Source organism: Littorina saxatilis, linkage group LG12 (assembly GCF_037325665.1).
Source record: "Littorina saxatilis isolate snail1 linkage group LG12, US_GU_Lsax_2.0, whole genome shotgun sequence".
NCBI classification, from domain to species: Eukaryota; Metazoa; Mollusca; class Gastropoda; order Littorinimorpha; family Littorinidae; genus Littorina; species Littorina saxatilis.
Window position 1 is genome coordinate 55,818,850 of NC_090256.1, and position 20,600 is coordinate 55,839,449.

Consider the following 20,600-nt stretch of genomic DNA (forward strand, 5'->3'; position numbering starts at 1 on the left):
AGTATTAATTACTAGTAAGATGAACTCACCTTGGCATACAAAAAGCCAAATCTTCCTGTGCCTGAGTTGATGACTGGTATAGCTTTTTCCAACATATTCAGTGAAGCTTTCCGATCCTCCATGAATCTAAAAGTAAAATTAAAAAACAACACAATTACACAACAGAATTACACAAAAGGTAGCAAATAAGCTTACACAAATGTACACAGATTATTCTTTTCCCTTCCCTAAATAAGAGGTCTGGGGAGAATACCCTTAATAACATAAGACCCACAGTCACAACTGCCTCAACGTAACTACACCTTCCTTGGGTATCTCACCACATTTAACTGAAAATTTCTAAAGTGCAAAAGGTGATGTTTGACTGTACTTAAAACAGGATTCTTGAATTTGCATTATCGAACATTTTCAATTTCAGGGTTTTTTCTTCTCCAAATTCAATGAGTTGCCAAACATTACAATAAAAAGAGAGAATATACTGAAAAAAGAAAAAAAATCAAAAGAAAAGAAAAACATACGCAGTTTTGCCACTGGCATAGAACCAGGCAATCCCTGGCTCTGGATCATCAGGCACCACTTTCTGAAACCCTCTCCCTGAAAACACAACAAAATGTATCAATGTCAGCATTCCACATCACCATTTTTTTCACAAATTGTGGAAAGTGTTTGTGTTTGTTTATGCCCCACTCCCCCTCAAATAAGGTTCACAGCACGATGGAATCTTTCATGAAATAAGCAATTCTAACCTTATGGAACACACTTGCAATAGCATTTAACAGCATTAAATACCACAGTTCTATTGAATGGCTATTTAGCATGTGTTACCAGTTCTCGTGGTTTATTCACCCTCCGAGTCATCAACTTTCCTTTCTTTTTTTTTTAACAGACAGGATGAATTTAGTCGTCAGTTTGTGGTTTCAATGCGACTCTGTATCTGCAATACCACGTTATTGTGTACCTCTGAAACTAAAATACAACAAACGACTGCGAGTGACACGAACTGAGCGGCAGCTGTTGACTTCAAAGAAGCTAGTGATATACAGATTATTCGTCTGCTTGAGCAATGGTAAGATGCAGCTCATGAGATGTGATTTTAGCAATGTTGTTGCAGTACGTTTTTAAGCACAATACTCGTTCTACACAGGCACAGCAACAAACAATATCAAATGTTTGGAAATCTCAGTCGACTGGCATTCCAAATAAGGGAAAGTTGCATGTTTTTCAGTAGCTTACTTCCCCGCCATCAAGTCAAAAGAACTGCATCTTTACATTTACCATTCAACTGGCACGACCAGGTGCATCCGGGCTCCCTTTTTTCATACTTTCAAAACTTCGAATTGTACCGATCTTGTCTTAATGGAAACAAAATTCTTTAATGATTTATGAATGTTTGTCTCACATGCTGTCAATTTACCATGTAGATTTTAAAAGTTAGGTCTAGCGCCAAAACAAGGCTTCAGATTCCTTTTTAGAGTACATCTTTTTCTAACTGCACAAAATAAATTATTTGAAAATTTCTCATTCTCAACGGAAAGTAGCCAGGATTTTCCCATGCGGTAAGCGCTCAAATAGAAGTATGTTTGTACTGGATGTAAAAACTTGGGGAGCTCAGTGATCAGAAACAGATGGTTTATGGGAGGCGGAGATTGGCTTTAATGTCTCGGTATTTAATGGTCGCAAGTAAAGGTGGGGTGGGGAAATGATAGTGAAGTATGTAACTCATAACTCCTCTGTCTTGTCAATCGCAATGGCAAACTCAACACCAGCATACCTCAACAAACATAAAAAATAGTAACTTTTTTTCAGTGTTGCACACGACACACAACTCTGAATCTGATTCAGTTTACAGAGTAAAATTTTACATTTCTTTTGCACTAATTGCTAGTTTGTACTTGTACAGTTGTAGAGCAGCATTCTTACTTTGGTCATTCAAAGTACTGGTAACAGGTAGATGTACATCAGAAGTCTCTGCAGACCCCGCGGCAGCAAGTGCACTGCGTTCATCTACTGAACGGGTAGTCTCCATAAAAGGTTGCTTTTCAGTCATTTTCTGGAAACACAGAACAAAAAGTAAAGGAAGAATTAATTATAGCTAGAGTAATGTCACACATAAATGTGACATTAGATGTGAAAACCAATTTAATTACGCACCAGCAGCAATTTACGGATATTATCTTGATGCCATTATTTAGACAAAGAGACAGCTTCAAACAGTGTGCATGTGCCTGCATAACTGGCAAACAAAAACAAGTCGCGTAAGGCGAAAATACAACATTTAGTCAAGCTGTCGAACTCACAGAATGAAACTGAACGCACTGCAATTTGTCAGCAAGACCGTATACTCGTAGCATCGTCAGTCCACCACTTGTGGCAAAGGCAGTGAAATTGACAAGAAGAGCGGGGTAGTAGTTGGGCTGAGAAGGATAGCACGCTTTTCTGTACCTCTCTTCGTTTTAACTTTCTGAGCGTGTTTTTAACCCAAACATATCATATCTATATGTTTTTGGAATCAGGAACCGACAAGGAATACGATGAAATAGTTTTTAAATCGATTTCGGAAATTTAATTTTGATCATAATTTTTATATTTTTAATTTTCAGAGATTGTTTTTAATCCAAAAATAACATATGTATATGTTTTTGGAATCAGAAAATGACAAAGAATAAGTTGAAATTGTTTTTGGATCGTTTAATAAAAAATTAATTTTAATTACAAGTTTCCGATTTTTAATGACCAAACTCACTCATTAGTTTTTAAGCCACCAAGCTGAAATGCAATACCAAACCCCGGCCTTCGTCGAAGATTGCTTTGCCAAAATTTCAATCAATTTAATTGAAAAATGAGGGTGTGACAGTGCCGCCTCAACTTTTACAAAAAGCCGGATATGACGTCATCAAAGGTATTTATCGAAAAAATGAAAAAAACGTCCAGGGATATCATACCCAGGAACTCTGTCAAATTTCATAAAGATCGGCCCAGTAGTTTAGTCTGAATCGCTCTACACACACACACACAGACAGACAGACAGACACACACCACGACCCTCGTCTCGATTCCCCCCTCTATGTTAAAACATTTTGTCAAAACTTGACTAAATGTAAAAATAGGTGTGGTTAAGGTAACATAGCCAAAAACAAGTCGCGTAAGGCGAAATTACTACATTTAGTCAAGATGTGGAACTCACAGAATGAAACTGAACGTAGTCCGCCGCTGGTGCAAAAGGCAGTGAAAGTGACGAGCCTGTTTGGCGCGGTAGCGGTTGCGCTGTGCTTCATAGCACGCTTTACTGTACCTCTCTTCGTTTTAAGTTTTTGAGCGTGTTTTTAAACCAAACATATCATATCTATATGTTTTTGGAATCAGGAACCAACAAGGAATAAGATGAAATTGTTTTTAAATCGATTTCGGAATTTTGATCATAATTTTTATATTTTTAATTTTCAGAGCTTGTTTTTAATCCAAATATAACATATTTATATGTTTTTGGAATCAGGAAATGATGAAGAATAAGATGAACGTACATTTGGATCGTTATATAAAATTTTTTTTTTTTTTTTACAATTTTCAGATTTTTAATGACCAAAGTCATTAATTAATTTTTAAGCCACCAAGCTGAAATGCAATACCAAAGTCCGGCCTTCGTCGAAAATTGCTTGGCCAAAATTTCAATCAATTTGATTGAAAAATGAGGGTGTGACAGTGCCGCCTCAACTTTTACAAAAAGCAGGATATGACGTCATCAAAGACATTTATCGAAAAAAAGATCCGGGGATATCATTCCCAGGAACTCTCATGTCAAATTTCATAAAGATCGGTCCAGTAGTTTAGTCTGAATCGCTCTACACACACACACGCACAGACAGACAGACACACACACACACACACACCACGACCCTCGTCTCGATTCCCCCTCTATGTTAAAACATTTAGTTAAAACTTGACTAAACGTAAAAACTAGGGTAGGAAGGTAGGCAATCACTTTTTTTTTTAAAAACTTTTTTTTTCTAATGTGTACAAATTAAACCTACTTGACAGGGAAATAAGTGTGCGACTCGAGCGTTTTCGCTTTCATTGCGTTTTCTGCACTCGTGTTTTTTTGACAAATGTAATAAAAAGTTATAGGGTCGGCCCCTAAAAATAGGGTAGGTCGGGTTACCGTAACCACACCTATTTATTTTTTAGGCCTAATCAGTGATGCATGTATGATAGTTGATGTATAGTGATAGCTGGTAGTACTAATACTAGTAATAGAAATACAGTGCTGAAATCAGCTAACATGGAAGAAAAATTACTTGCGGCTAGCAGCTTACTTGGCAAGTAAGCAAGGGTGTGCATGAAATGATTTTGTGCTAGCTAGGCAAGAATTAAACACGGTTATTGAATACCAAAAGAAATGTCTGCAGTCGTCATGTTTTCTTGCATGGTTAACATTCTAAGAGTTTGATATTCGATTCAACTTTACTTTCATGTTCACAGGAAATAAGAATGTGGCACACTATTGAACTTGAACTTGAACTTGCGATGTTTAAGGCCTTAGGCCTGTTCATCGATCCTGTCGAATGGTACTCCAATAACACTTTTTTGGTGGCATGCGCGGGCGGTTATTGGTAGCACGTTGGCGAGAATTTCTCTGGTCTGTCTGCCCAGAAATTGTCCAGCCTTCCTTTGAAACTGTTCACTGATGGTGCTGTCACAACTGTTTCTGGCAGACTGTTCCAGTGAGGAATCACCCTTTCTGCGAAGAAGCAGCTCCGAACGTTCAGCCTACAAAATGGTTTATACAACTTGAGGCTGTTTCCTCTGGTATCTTTGGTTTCGGCCAGCTGGAAATTCGGGTTGCCTGTGTCGTAGATGATAGATCCCATGCATGTACTTGTAGAGGTCGATCATGTCACCTCGGAGACGCCTGTGTTCGAGACTGGGTAGTTTGAGTATGGCTAGTCGTTCTGGGTAAGTTTTCTCACTGAGAGCCGATATCAGTTTGGTAGCCCTTCTCTGCACGTCCTCTATTTCCTTGCACAGCAGTTTCTGCTGTGGTTGCCATACTGAATGTCCATATTCAAGGATTGGCCTGGCAAGACTCTTGTAGAGTTGTACAAACACCTCCCTATCCAGATGCTGAAACGATCTCCTGATGATGCCTATGGTTTTGTTTGCCTTCGCAGTTGCTTGTGCAACATGTCCCTTGAAACTCAGGCGATTGTCTACAAGTACACCAAGGTCTTTTTCCGTTTCGCTTTCTTCTAGAGTGATGCTAACCTCCTCACCACTTTCGGATCTCCCTTTCATGTGATAGCTGGTCTCTGTGTGTTGTTTGCCTAGCTTAAGGACACTACACTTCTTTGGGTGGAACTTGAGGAGCCAGTTGTCAGACCACTCTTGTAGATTGTCCAGATCTTCCTGCATGACAACAGGTCATGAGGGCACGTCAGTACGTGTATATAGCTTGGTGTCGTCAGCAAACAGCTTCACAGAGCTGGTGACTTGGCTAGGCAAGTCGTTTATATACAGGGTGAAGAGCAGAGGGCCCAATACACTTCCCTGGGGGATTCCACTGGTGACTGGCGCTTTGTCTGAATGTGTACCGTTCACAACCACTTGCTGATGCCTGTCCCCTAGAAAGTTGTACCATGAATTCCATGCGCTTCAACCTTCGCGATCAGTCTTGCATGTGGAACAGTGTCGAATGCCTTCATGAAGTCCATGTAAACTATGTCAACACTGCCTCCTTCATCTAGAATCTTTGTCCAATCATCCAATGCCTCAAGAAGATGGGTCACACATGACCTCCCTTGCACAAACCCATGCTGATTCTCACAGATGAGATTGTTTGACCTCAGGCTCAGGTGATCATTTACTGCCTCTCTGTCAAGGGTTTCCATAGCTTTGCATAAGATGCATGTCAAGCTGACCGGACGATAGTTACTAGGCTCTGTTCGACTACCTTTCTTGAAAACCGGTGTCACATAAGCTTGTCGCCAGTCTTCTGGAATCTCACTGTTCTCCAACGACAGTCTGAATAGTCTTGCTACCGGATATGCTAAAGACTCAGCTGTTTTAGCCAAGACACATGGGTTGATACCATCCGGGCCTTGTGCCTTATCTGTCTTCAAACCAGAGAGCAGTTTCTTGACCTTTGCTACTGTGATCTCAAAGTTGTGGACTTCACTACCAAAGACATAGTTGGGGGAGGTGGAATATTGTCTGTCGCTTCTTGGGTAAACACACTCTGAAAGAACTCATTCAGCACGTCCGCCTTTTCCTTGTCTGAAGAAGTTTTGTCGCCATTAGTTTTCTTAAGATCTGCCACTCCAGTCCGACATTTTGTTTTGGATTTCACGTAAGACCAGAAGGCTTTGCTTTGAGCTAGCCGCTATTTCTGTCTCTAGATTTTTGGCTGCCTTTCGGCATGCCCACCTTGCTTGGTTGTTAGCTCTCTTGTATGCAGCTTTCTTCATTTCTGCTTCGGCCTTTTTGTTTTTGCTAGGTGTCTTGTCATCCCCCTCCTTTACTTTGGATTCCCTGAATAGTCTATGTTTCTTACGCACAGCCTCAAGTGCCTTAGCATCCATCCATTTTTTTCTTTTCTTCCCTGATACTTTTCTGGTTGGAACATACTTGGTGACTGCCCTGTCAATCCTGTCTTTGATAATGATCCATGTCTCATTTACTGATTTGTTTTCAAGTTCTCTGTCCTAGTCCACTTCACTCAAAATTTTTTTTTTTTTTTTTTTTTTTTTTTGCCAAGCACATCATCGTGGGGCTTTTAACCTTTTAACTACCAATTTTTTTTACTGTAGAATCCCTCAGCTCCCAAGTTATTTTGAGCAAAGACAGTCAAAAACGAGTATGTTTGTTTAAATTATTATTACTCAGCTTCTAGTAGTCAGATTGATAAATGATCGAAGTCAGTCAAATCAGCGGTGTTCACTGAACTAACGCTGATGTCGGAGCCAGAATCTTCCAATTCATGTCGATTTTCGATGAGATTATCCAGCAGAGCAGTGAACTCTGGATCGCTGTCCTCGGAATCCATGTCGGAGACACGCACAAAAAAATCCCGTGAAAAAAGATCGATTGAAACTCGCACTGAAGTCGAAAGCACTTGCAAACACAACTTGGCGGAAGTGAGACAATCCCACAATGCATTTGCAACCGTCTTATTACTACTGCTCGCGCACAACAACCGCAAACAACCGAAACAGACGCTACACCGGCGAGGGGCGGTATGGGAATAGCGGCAATGGCGGAAGACGGGCGGTATGGTAGTTAAAAGGTTAATCCATAACATGCATCCGTCTACAATGTATCTTCATTCATCCTTCAACATGTATAATAAATATGTAAATGGCAAGTATACAAGACATACAACATTAGGACCTAACCGACAGACGGACATATAACATACCGTTCACTTAAGTAAGGCCGGAGCATATAAACATCACATGCAGATTACAATACTGATAAAAAAAAAGGGAGAGAGAGAGAGATCACTCAACATTTTATTCATGTCATGAAAGTTTGCTTTCTTGTAGTTGTAGTCTAACCGGGTACGGTGCGCTTAGTTTCATTACTTTGATAAGCACATGTAAGGCCTAAAAAAAAAATAGGTGTGGTTACGGTAACCCGACCTACCCTAATTTTAGGGGCCGATCCTATAACTTTTTATTACATTTGTAAAAAAAATAAAAAAATAAAAATAAAAAAACGAGTGCAAAAAACGCAATGAAAGCGAAAGCGCCCGAGTCGCACACTTATTTCCCTGTCAAGTAGGTTTAATTTGTACACATTAGAAAAAAAAGTTAAAAAAAAAAAAAAGTGATTGCCTACCTACCTACCCTATTTTTTTTGGCTATGTTACCGTAACCACACCTATTTTTTTTTTTTTGCCTAAAGGTAACAATCAGTGTCGCATGGTCACTTTTCCCTAGACTGGCTGAAGTGTTGATTTCCCTGACCATTTCTTCACGGTTTGTAAGCACTAAGTCAATGAGGTTAGATCTTTGACCATCACGAAATCTTGTGGGTTCACTCTGTTGTTGGAAGAGAAATGTGTCTTTAGTTGCCTTGTAGAATTTGGTTGCTGGATGGTTCTCACTACAGGCACATTCCTCCTTGTTCCAGTTAATCTCTGGAAAGTTGAAGTCCCCTAAGATTAGCTTATGAGAGTGTTTTGTTCCGGAGATGATTGTCATCAGGTCATTGAGATTGTCATTGTTCTCTTGTATACTATTTGGGCTTCGGTAAACAACACCTAGCAGCAAAGAGGATAGAGTTAATTTAGGACACTGTTTTTGAATTGTTCCATAAATTCAGTTTCTACTCTAAGTACATGAGTCTGACCCACTGGAACTGAGCAGAATGGGTCTAAGTCAAATCTTTCAGAATATCCATGCATTCATACATTTCATTGCTTTACAGTTTACGCAGGATGAAGTCTTATCGATTAAAGTAAACAACAACCAGACCGACAACAATCAAAATAAAGTAGATAAGATAGCTGCATCAACTTTTCAAGTATCTTTTTGGAGTATAATTCTAATTTCTATAAGACTGGCTTCCTTGTCTGGATTTTGATCCCACCCATGGCTGTCTAGTATCACTAATACTAATAGATTGTTTCCAGTTTAATTTACTTGGGAAATATCTTTAAATATATATATCACAAGTGTGTATATATTGAAGGGGATCTATTGGTTTACAAAACTTACGAAGACAATGGTGTTATTCTTCTTCTTCTTCGTCGTTCGCTCAGACAGCAACTCCGGAGGCCCTGATGAAGGCTGCTGTACGCCGGAGGCTCAATGGTGTTATGTACTCCGGTGGAGAACTGATGCGAACAATTTCCATCAAGTGACTGAAGGTAAGGTCAGAGACTGCTGTAGAGTACACAGGTAAGGTCCAATATTCCCGGGAAGGCCCGGATGAGAACATACTGGCGCGTAAATCGAACCGAAATCTATCCGAATATATAATATAAACAATAACTGACTGAACTAAACTATATGTACCACCAAAATAGCACAACAGTTTTTTTCCTCGTCTTTAAGTTATTTTCACAAAGGTCTACACGATGGTGACATCTGACGATGTCAACGTGAAATCATTCCATTTTGATAATTTGAATCCTTTGGGTGAAAAGACTATTTTTTTTGGAGGGGTCTGACTAATTACTGCGCGACCAAGCGCGACCACGCCACGCGACTTCAAAATAAAGCATTTACATGTAATATTTTTGTTGTTCGAGTATCTTCATAGTATTTTCTCACGTTGTATCATGTTTTTTTTAAGCTATAGAAATGAAATATAAGGGAGTTGTGCGGGCAAAAGTGAAACTGGGCACCGGATATCTGTGACATCCGACCGGCTTAGAGTGATTTCCCCTCCAAGCGAAGGCCGATTTTGTAATGGATGTAAACAAAGTTTTGTTAACATTTAAACAGGTGTTTACATGCATGTTAATGCGACAATAGATGAGCTTGATGCTATATTGCATAGTATTCGTTGCTTGTGACGCATGGTTTCACTTTGGTTTATTGGGCATGCTTTTTTTCTGAGAGTTTTGAGGTGAACGGTTTGGGTCAACTTTGTAAAGTGTCTTAGTAAAAAATCAGCTCTATTTGACGGACGCTCTTTCCTTTAGTAAAGATGCACATCGGAGCTAAAGAACACTACCAAAATGATATCCTGATTACCGAATATGAGCGTTTGTTGGGGACTGCTTGTGGTAAGAATGGCTAGGATTTGGCAAAAACAAGAGCATTTCTCTGAAGGTTCATCTAACTCTTATCTTCTTACAAATCGTGGGACAGGGTCCTTTTGGACGTTTTAAGTTCAGCTCTGAAGCCTGTCCTAATTGGGCGAAGCTCGCTGCACGAAACTTCGTCCCTTAATTGAACTCATGGCAGAGTAGCTTTGCGAAGTTCAAGGGTATAGTTCATTCATGACTCCTATGGGCGGAGAATAGAATTTTCTCTTTTTGTCTTGGCGCCTCAAGGCTTTTAGCGAGAATGCAAATGTATGACTGCTGGTAGTCTTGACCATCATGGTCGAGGTTTGCTTCTATATGTGTACAGACAGACAAAAGCCGCCAGACCCCATCACAAACAGAACTCTACAATCCACAGGTGTTGCCTCCACACACACACACACACAGACACAGAAGCCGTATATATCTATCTATATATATATATAAATATATAGAGATAGATGACAGTGGATTTTTCAATAAATAGATTCGACCTCTGCACTTTTACAGTGAGGACAACTTACGGGTACATGCAAGGAAAGCCCACAACTTCTAAGGCGAACAACTCTGCAGAGTCTGCTGTGAAGGGCGACGGTAGTCTCCCTGTCACACTCGACCCCCTTTGAATGAACTTTGTCCCCAAAGTTCCGTACCATGGACCCGCCAAGCTTAGGTCCCTCCCAGGTGGAATGGGAACAGCACGAAAATGATTCAGTGGCCTGAACATTTCATGTCGAGTCCCATCGCTGTCGACGACGCCAAATGTAACCGAGTGCCGAAACACCACAATCACCTTTGAAGGCGAAGTCCACTCAAACGGGAGTGAGAATAACTGTTTGGCTTCTCGAAGGAAGGCCTGAACATACAGACACACCAAAGCCGCCAGACCACATCACAAACAGAACTCTACAATCCACAGGTGTTGCCCACACACACACACAAACACACAGAGAAGCCGTATATATGTATATATCTATAAATATATAAAGATAGAATTGACAGTGTATTTTTCGCGTGGCTATAAATTGATTCGACCTTTTCACTTTTACAGTAAGGACAACTTACGGGTGCAATGAAAGCGTTCTGGACAGTGCAGTGACATTCTAAAAATAGTAACGTAGTAACAGGAATATGGATTGACGCCACACGAAGGAAGGGAGATAAACGCTGAAAACACTGGAGAAGATAAGGAAGAGTTACTGGGAATGGATCCAGAGAAAAACCAAAATCGGTTCAGCGCTGCGCGCTGAGAGCACATGTTGAAATATCTCATCGAGCAGGTTGACTTGTGTCCGGGGTCTACCTGAATATGCCCACCAAATTTGAAACAGATCCATCAAGAACCTTGGGCGTGACACACACACACACACACAGACAGACAGACAGACACAAGTCGTATATATATATAGATAGGTCTTTAATTGTTCTATTTTGGCTTGTCAACATATGTTGCATCATAGCTGGGATTTCGAGTTTGATTCAATATGTCAAAGCAGCTTGCAGTATGAAAAAATACAGGTAGGTGGTTAGTTCTTGTACTTTGGGTCAACCAAAGTCGATAACATATCCTTCACTTTGGAATCAAGTATAATTTTTATGTCCATCTTGAATCGAACAGCATTTTTCTGACAAAAACAGCAACTTGTCACGGAGCTACAGAGAAGGTTAGCATGTCATTTGGAAGCAAAGTTGGGGACGAAGAACTTTGCTGTAGCTGCGGGTTTTGGGTATAAACACTTCATAAAGCTTTGCCAAGTCAACTTTGGTCTAAATTAAGGATGGGCTTTACGGCATGAGCGATGACTCTTTCGATGTTAAAGCAATGGTGTGTATTTCTTACCTAGCTAGCACTACATGTTTAATGACCACCCTTTAGCTTTCTAGCATTTATTGCCTGTACAAAATTTGTGTGTGGTCAATGGTTGTCATGCCTTGTAATTGTTGTTTTTCACATTCAGGTCAGGACACACAAGCTTGCAGTTGCACGCTGCATTTTTGTGTAGGTGCTGGAACTGAATGATGCCTGCAACTTATCGGTCAAGATGAACTCACTTGCTCGGCCATTACCGCTTCACTCCCACTGGAGATGCCTGTCAGCGCCGATCGCCAACGGAAACCGGGTGATCACCTTGATTCCCACCCCAACTGGCACCAGCAGACATCTACCTCCACATTGTCAAGAGAACGGCCTACATAGTTTGACCTCAAGTGCCAAGATCAAACAAAGCGCTGTCCTCTTTGTGCCAAGTCAGCAGTTTCATGCTGGAAGGAGATTGTCAGTGGAGTACAAAATTAAAGCAGGTTAGGGTTACTGTTAATTTTGATAACCCTATCAGTTTAGTATTACATGTATGTCATTTTATGTCTTTAACACTATTGTGACTAGCACTGCCACGGCGTTTACGTTCTGCCTGCCCAAGCTTGCCACCAAGAAACTTCCCAAAAATCAGTAACTGTAAAGAAATCTGTCTAGCAAGCTGGAATTAAGTCCAATCACCACCAAATTTTGTGTACTAATTCCAAAATGGATGCCCAGTTCAGTCGTGCTATTTATAAGTTTGTCACGCGATTGGTTTTAGCAAAGGGGGGTGAAAGGGGGATAATTTGTGTTTTTTAACGTTTTTTTTGTGTGTTTTATTTTCTACTGCTTTTTTTAAAAGTTATTTTTTAACAGAAAGTATTATAAATAATGTTATAACCAAACAAGGTGTAAAACCTATGAATTAGCTGAAATATTGTTAACATTGTACACAGAAATAAGGAGACAGTACAAAGAAAAAAACAAGCAAATCACGCATTCACTCACAGCATCCTGACTCAAATGAAACAAAACTGTAGATCTAACACTCACCAAATGATGTCTAGGTAATCCATATTGAATATAAGTCACATTTTCACAACAAAGTACCAACTGTACACCTATGAACAATTCCAAAAGGATTTGAAGGCTCCAGCCATCCATTGTTATCAGTGCTGCCACGCCCCCATAGCTCCTGCACGATTCCGAGATACATGTTCGTCTAGCAGTATCACCGCCAACCACGTGTAGTTTGCCGACTCGTACTAGCAACAACGGGACTGTTTCTTCCTCACTTTCACTGCTTGTATCGCTTTCGTGAGGCGAAAACGATACGTCCGAATCATGCTCTACGGGATCCTCTAGGTCCAACATCCGGAGAATCTCCTCCCGAGACAAGGCTCGCCTTTGATTCATTTTTTTCCCTCAAAAACGCACACAAATCAGGCGGATTTGCAAATGGCAGAAGGGGACGCCAAGTGTATCAAGGGAAACAACTCAATTTATTTGCAAGCTTCAAAAACCGGGAAGCAATCACGAGTCGTGTACCCTCTATGGCTGGTACTGAAAAATGCGCTTCCCGTCCATGGGCGTGTCAGCGCTGGTACTGATTTATCAGTGTCCCGTCGCGAAAGTGTTAAGCGTTTCCTAGAAAAGACTTAAGTTGACAGATTCTGAGTAATCAATTTGTTCTTGAAAATGTGCTCACTTTGAGTAACCGGACTTTCTTACTGAATACCGTTTTCATTTATTATCAGTGCATCAATCTAGATGCGTCTGCTCAGTCCTGTAAAAAAAAACACCAAGTAGTTACAGAAACCGCAGCAACATATCCGCGACCCTGTAGTTCCCTGGGAATCCAAAGTCACAAGTTAAAGGCATATGTACGCGCTCCCGTGTTTACAAAGTGTAGTTTGCCCATAATCGATGTCAAACGCACCATAAGACCATGTAATGACGATATGTCGCCATGCGCGGACCATATACATGCATTACAGCTTGTTTTAGAGTCTCAAAAACTTTGGATGTAAACAAAGACGCGGAGTTATTTCCCTTGCGTCAACGCTACCTCTGTTGGCAAATCTATAAATAGGACGATCCAGATCAAAATGAAAATTAACATATCTCAACATTGAAGGGGTCCTAGACCACAATATTTTGCAGGGAACTTAATTTAGCATGTCTCCAGCTGTTGGTAAAGCAATTAGCGTGTATAGTCATCGAGTACATATGGCTTTAAGTCAATTAAGTCATTCCAGATGAAGTATGTAGGAAAACAAAGAGCTTAGTTTATCGGTTGGCTGTAACATTATTTCAGTTGTAGTTTTTCCTGGGCAGGACTGGAGGACTGCTATTCTCTGCTGGGAGTGGAGCGGGACTGTGGGGACCAGGAACTGAAGAATGCGTACCTAGAGAAAGCTAAAGCCTTTCACCCGGACTCAGCACTACCCACCTCTGACCCTTACAAGTTCAGTCAAGTCAGGGATGCCTACAAGGTTTTGCTGGTATGTCGTAGCTTGCCTGTTTGGCCTGTGTGAAAAGCCTGTGGGTTATTTGACCCCCTTTAAAGCAAATTTTGATGGGATATACAGTCCAACCTGCCCTGGGGACCACCTCTCTTTAACGACCATCCCAAAGGATCCCCGACAAGCTTTTTTCAATATAATTCACCTTTGCCTCATGTCTGTAACAACCCTTTTGGCCGGTATCTTGGGTGGTTGTTACAGACAGGCTTGACTGTAGTAGAAGACAAAGTGCCTGAGACAGGGAGGGGGGGGGGGGGGGGGGGGGGGGGGGGCTTGGGAGCATGCACCTTTTACACATTTTTTCTGAAGAAACTAAATGGTGCAATTTGATGCCATCTGAACTTAGATTTTGTCACTGTATCATGCTACCCAATTGTGTGACATGGTGTAGCTCTTCAGTAACAGTAGCGATCTTGTGAAATAGTCACATGCTAAGTGTTTCAGTGAACTCTGAAAAAAGATACAGTGTCTTAAAAGGGGAGTTCCTTTCTAGCGACATAAAGAGACTGTGTTAACCTTTATAGTGACATAAAGAGACTGTGTTAACCTTTATAGTGACATACAGCCTGTTCCAAAAGAAACGCAACCAACCTGTTTCCAAAATCAAAGTGCAAAATTTATTTCGCAAATAATATTTCATGAAGTTACATATTTCATTTTTGGTACATTTCCAAATCACAACATGTGGAACTAAACAAGTTTAACAATAAAAGTGGAAAACAATGACAATTGAAGCACAATTTGTCCCTTTTCTGACGCAGCTGTCTTTTCTGCGTTTAATAACGGATGTGTCCTCCACCAGCGTTTCTTTTGCAAATAATATTTCATGAAGTTACATATTTCATTTTTGGTACATTTCCAAATCACAACATGTGGAACAAAACAGGTTTAACAATAAAAGTGGAAAACAATGACAATTGAAGCACAATTTATGTCCCTTTTCTGACGCAGCTCTTTCATTTTTAGACAAACGAGGCATTCTGCCGTCAGTCCAGCTGAAGAAGTCACTGCTATTTTCTACTGTATTGCCAGCTCAGTTGAAACTTGAGTTGTACCTATGTCGTCACGTATGTAACTTCATGAAATATTATTTGCAAAATAAATTTTGCACTTTGATTTTGCAAACAGGTTGGTTGCGTTTCTTTTGGAACAGGCTGTAGAGACTGTGTTAACATTTATAGTGACATAAAGAGACTGTGTTAACTAAACCTTTATAGTGACATAAAGAGACTGTGTTAACCTTTATAGTGACATAAAGAGACTGTGTTAACCTTTATAGTGACATAAAGAGACTGTGTTAACCTTTATAGTGACATAAAGAGACTGTGTTAACCTTTATAGTGACATAAAGAGACTGTGTTAACCTTCAAATACATCGGAGACGATTGCAAATTACCCATAAGCTTTCGTGATAAGGGACAGCTAGAGAATCTTTTGGGCTGGCTGTTATATTATTTTACATTTGCAACTGTGCAAAGCTTTTGTTGGCAGGAACACAGGAAGGGCAGGGAACTGGAGGAAGAAGAGGAGAAAGAAGCTGAAATCATCTTTGACATCAAGCACACAGCGCCACAACACAGACAGTACCTGGAGTTTGAGGTACAGTTACACACAGATGCACACACACAACCTTCTTCAAGACTTTCTATGATAAAAGCAGAAGATGTAAAGAAACTTTGTAAACAAATTTGATTAACATCGTATGTAAGGTGAATTTTTGTTCAGGTGAGCTACATTTTTTTTATTAAATTCTCAGAAAGTGTGTGTTTTGCTGGTGATGCCGCTTCCAAAGCCCTGAGAACAGAGAATATTTTGGTGTGATATTTAATTATAAGAGGACGCCTGTACATGAGAATAGATACTCCAAAGCTCTTTTTCTTTTGTGTGTGGTACAAATGAGAGATCTACATTTGAAATCTGTGCATGTTCACTTGCCGGTGTCAGTTATTGTTTAAATCTCTTGTGTATGTGTTTGTGTGCGCTTATGTGTGTGTACTTGTTTGTTTGCCTGTGTATGTGCATGTGCCATAAGCTTCTGTGTGTGTGTATGTGTGTGTGCAGGGAGTGGGTTTTGGGACACCATCACAAAGACAGCGACAGTACCAGCAGTACCGCATAGAGAGAGTAACAGAGAATGTCTTCCAGCATCGCATCCAGAAACTGGCGGCAGAGACAGAAGACGCTCTGGTGGTGAAAGATAAACAGCAGGCCAAGAAGTCAATCATCAGGTGAGGTCTTGCTTTCTGTGTTCATTTTTCTAAATGATGATGGGACAGGTACCCTAATCATTTTGATTAGGGGTTAACACTTTCGCGACGGGAGGTGACTAAATTAGTAACAGCGCTGACACGCCCATGGACGGGATGTGACTATTTGAGTAACAGACATACACGGTACACGACTCGTGATTGCTTCCCGGTTTTTGAAGCTTGCAATAAATTGAGTTGTTTCCCTTGATACACGTGACTTGCCATGTGCAAATTAGAGAAGATTTGCGTGGTTTTTTCGAACAAAAAAAATGAATCGAGGGCGAGCCTTGTCACGGGAGGAGATTCTCCGGATGTTGGATCTTGAGGATCCTGTAGATCATGATTCCGACGTGTTGTTTTCGCCTCAAGAAAGCGATAATAGCAGTGATATTGAGGAAGAAACAGTCCTGTTGTTGCTAGTATGAGTCGGCAAACTACACGTGGTAGGGTGGTACTGCATGGATCTTAGAATCGTGTAGTTTCCAAGGGGGCGTGGCAGCACTGATAACAATGGATGGCTGGAGCCTCCTAATCCTTTTGGAAATGTTCATAGGTGTACAGTTGGGACTTTGTTGTGAAAATGTGACTTAAATTCAATATGGATTACCTAGACATCATTTGGTGAGTGTCACAGTTTTGTTTCATTTGAGTCAGGATGCTGTGAGTGAATGCGGGATTTGCTTGTTTTTGACATGCGAAGCAAAAGTGAGTCTATGTACTCACCCGAGTCGTCCGTCCGTCCGTCCCCCCCCCCCCGTCCGTCCATCCGGCCGTCCGTCCGTCCGGAAAACTTTAACGTTGGATTTTCTTGGACACTATTAAGTCTATCAACACCTGATGTGGCCTGATGGTGTATGGTTACAAGATCTCAAAAATCATGTGCGGCAACTTGACCTCACTTCAAGTTCAAGGTCACAGGGGCCGTAATTGTTGTCTTAAAAATGACCATTTTTCACATTTTCGCATTTTCTCTGAAGTTTTTGAGATTTAATACCTCACCTATATATGATATATAGGGCAAAGTAAGCCCCATCTTTTGATACCAGTTTGGTTTACCTTGCTTCAAGGTCAAGGTCACAGGAGCTCTTCAAAGTTGGATTGTATACATATTTTGAAGTGACCTTGACCCTGAACTATGGAAGATAACTGTTTCAAACTTAAAAATTATGTGGGGCACATGTTATGCTTTCATCATGAGACACATTTGGTCACATATGATCAAGGTCAAGGTCACTTTGACCCTTATGAAATGTGACCAAAATAAGGTAGTGAACCACTAAAAGTGACCATATCTCATGGTAGAAAGAGCCAATAAGCACCATTGTACTTCCTATGTCTTGAATTAACAGCTTTGTGTTGCATGACCTTGACCTTGGGTCAAGGTCACATGTATTTTGGTAGGAAAAATGTGTAAAGCAGTTCTTAGTGTATGATGTCATTGCTAGGTTTAATTATTTGACCTTGACCCTGAAGGTCAAGGTCATGTAAAGGTCAAGGTCAAGCATGTGAGTCGTATGGGTTTTGCCCTTCTTGTTTTCTTTGTACTGTCTCCTTATTTCTGTGTAGAATGTTAACAATATTTCAGCTAATTCATATGTTTTACACCTTGTTTGGTTATAACATTATTTATAATACTTTCTGTTAAAAAATAACTTTTAAAAAAGCAGTGGAAAAGAAAACACACACACAAAAACGTAAAAAACCACAAATTATCCCCCTTTCACCCCCCCTTTGCTAAAACAAATTGCGTGACAAACTTATAAATAGCACGACTGAACTGGGCATCCATTTTTTAATTAGTACACAAAATGTGGTGGTGATTGGACTTAATTCAAGCTTGCTAGACAAATTTCTTTACAGTTACTGTTTTTGGGGAAGTTTCTTGGTGGCAAGCTTGGGCAGGCAGGACGTTAACGCCGTGGCAATGCTAGTCACAATAGTGTTAAGGGTACTTTAGCTGATGAGGTCGAATTCAACCACTTTTATTTGTTTATGGCAATTTCGCAATGGAGGAGGCTTACAGTTTCCTATGCTCAATGCTCGATTTGGGCAGTAATTTAATGTTGTGCCACCTCATTAAAACAAACCTTTTAGAGGAATTTGGATGTATTGATGATGTAATTCATTGCACTGGAAGTAACTATTACTTTAAAAGACACCAGAAAGGACGCCAAAGATTGATCGCAAATTCATGTCGCCTGATGTGGGGAAACTACTTCATGTTGCCTGCTGCGGGGTCCCCCATGGTGGGGTTGCTATTTACAGGTGCAAATGGTCAAATCCAACCAGATCACAATACCTTATCCATACTGATATGTGCTGTGCTGGTACCCCCAGGGACTTTGGACTGCTTTTCTTGGGAATAGCATTCAGGAATTGGGTTGCACTATCTAGTCCTTTTGTTTCCTTAAATGCCTGTATTCCATGTGTGACACCTATCCTTTATTTTCATGTGCAGCAATGCGATGGACCGAATGGTGGAAGACATGATCCAGGAGTCGATGAAACGTGGCGATTTCAACAACTTGCCCGGACAGGGCAAGCCGCTGGAATACTCGCCACACAACCCCTTTGTGGACACCACCACACACAACATCAACAAGATCCTCGTCAACAACGGCTTCGCCCCAGAGTGGATCATGCTGCAGTCTGAGATCAGGTCAGGCAAGGCTTCTTCCGTCTCCTTCATCTTTGAAATTGATTGATCTGATACACAGAGGGAAGTAAGCGCACTAAATGCATACAACATGTGTAGAAGAGTAAGTGAGAGTTGTGCGGAACAAGTCTCCTGGCACCTGAGAGAATAACAAGCATTGAAATGAACAAGCGACTTTCATCTTCAAAAAAGAATGTTCGCCGCAAGTTCCTATGTTCCCCATTCTCCAAGGCACTTACCAGTCTGTTGATTTTTGTTGATTTGTAGCACATCTTTTTATAATGTATAAAAGTGCAGGTTTGTCCTGTCATTGCAGTATTTAAACAAAATAATGCTGATAATAATAATAATAATAATAAATGAGCATTTATATAGCGCAACATCATAACTTTACAATTATGCTCTTTGCGCTTGACACATTTAAAATTAAAACACAGTTATACAAGCATTTACATCTACATTCATAGTCAACAACGCTTAATTAAAAACATACACCATCAAACATACATTACAAAAAATTCTTCCACTAACTAAGTAATAAAATCATGAATAAAATAGGTAGTGAAAACAAGGAAATACCAGCTGAATACCCTTAATCAAACAGAACATGTTGATGATTGTGTCTGCATCTGTCTCATCCAATGGTTTTCTTGTTAATGAAGCATTCACATAATTACATTGTAAATGTACATTTTAGAATGTTGTTTTCTTGTGGTGAGATATTTACTCATCAAAGAAAAAAGCGTTAAATACATTACAACTCCTCTTAGTGTTTAAATATTCTGTCACACTGACTGTTGTTTACAGGAAGGAGATACACCAAGCGAGACAGACCATAGCCATCATTCACTACAAACTGGACAATAAGTCCCGCTCGTCAAAAGACGTCAAGATGTGGAAAGCGTCCGTCACCAAGTTCAATCAGCAAATCAGCGAGGTCAACATCAAAATCAACAAATACAACTTGATTGTGCCTATTTTGAACAAGCAGAAAATACCCTACAACGCCGAAAGAGAACTGAAGAAAGTGTTAGACAATGTGGAAGAATATTTGACGGAAGAGAAGGATGCTTACTTGGCGTGGGATGTTTCTGTGGAAGAAACGCCTCCTACTTGGTCTCAAGAGAATGCCAAGACTAACTGGGGACAAGTGTGGCAGGAGATTAAAACAATATTTAAGTCTTCAGAGGACAAAGAAGTGAAAACATGAAAATATTTCTGGACCATGGCCTTATCAACCATGCAAGCTAGCTTTTGGTGTTGGTTGTTTCACAGGTGTTGCTACGTTTGTGTGAGTTATTTGCCGTAATTCTTCTTTGAAACTGTGTGCATACAACACATCCACACCCACACACAGTGTCTGTATGGTTGCTTCTGGAAATAGGAGCAAACTGTGTTAATCCTTTGTTTCTGGGACTATTTAACATTGTGGTAGTTTGTCTGACACAGGTAGCTAAAGGGGATCGTTAACCTGTGGAAATGACACGAGAACTATTCAAATGAAAGTCTATGATGGTATGTTTTTCAATGAAAGATGGCTGTGATTTTTAGTTTTTAGTAATAGACTGAAGAAATGTTGGGTTGGATTTGCAATAGTAAATTATTTTACTGAACTGCAAATGTG

The 20,600-nt window shown here is 40.3% G+C and overlaps 3 protein-coding genes across 6 annotated transcripts in view; 1 reads left to right on the plus strand and 2 right to left on the minus strand.

The window, feature by feature from the left end:
* The window catches only part of LOC138982295 (uncharacterized), a 333,833-nt gene that overhangs the window by 13,962 nt on the left and 299,271 nt on the right, over positions 1-20,600 (minus strand). For 2 of the 3 annotated variants that reach the window (XM_070355555.1, XM_070355553.1), the window contains exons 1-4: positions 8,712-8,899; positions 1,921-2,050; positions 519-594; positions 30-126 (exon numbers count right to left, since the gene is read on the minus strand). In XM_070355555.1, coding sequence (XP_070211656.1) covers positions 30-126; positions 519-594; positions 1,921-2,047 — 300 coding nt within the window. In that variant the 5' untranslated portion in view covers positions 2,048-2,050; positions 8,712-8,899. Of the gene's footprint in view, positions 1-29; positions 127-518; positions 595-1,920; positions 2,307-8,711; positions 8,900-20,600 lie in introns of those variants that run through there. The other variant, XM_070355554.1, reaches the window with a different exon arrangement.
* On the minus strand, positions 4,777-7,036 carry LOC138983140 (uncharacterized protein B0403.1-like). The gene is made up of 2 exons (XM_070356548.1): positions 6,941-7,036; positions 4,777-5,400 (listed from the first exon to the last, which is right to left on the minus strand). Exons 1-2 carry the CDS (start codon positions 7,034-7,036, stop codon positions 4,777-4,779), a joined length of 720 nt encoding a protein of 239 aa, XP_070212649.1.
* LOC138982309 (dnaJ homolog subfamily C member 28-like) lies at positions 9,353-20,596 on the plus strand. Of its 2 annotated transcripts, none has more exons than XM_070355570.1 (7): positions 9,353-9,413; positions 11,707-12,049; positions 13,884-14,050; positions 15,563-15,670; positions 16,133-16,299; positions 18,779-18,979; positions 19,784-20,596. In XM_070355570.1, the coding sequence occupies exons 2-7, from the start codon at positions 11,791-11,793 to the stop codon at positions 20,184-20,186; spliced, it is 1,305 nt and encodes a 434-aa protein (XP_070211671.1). In that variant the 5' UTR covers positions 9,353-9,413; positions 11,707-11,790; the 3' UTR covers positions 20,187-20,596. The 2 variants fall into 2 exon arrangements, with proteins under 2 accessions (XP_070211671.1, XP_070211672.1); XM_070355571.1 differs by having other exon boundaries at positions 9,377-9,443.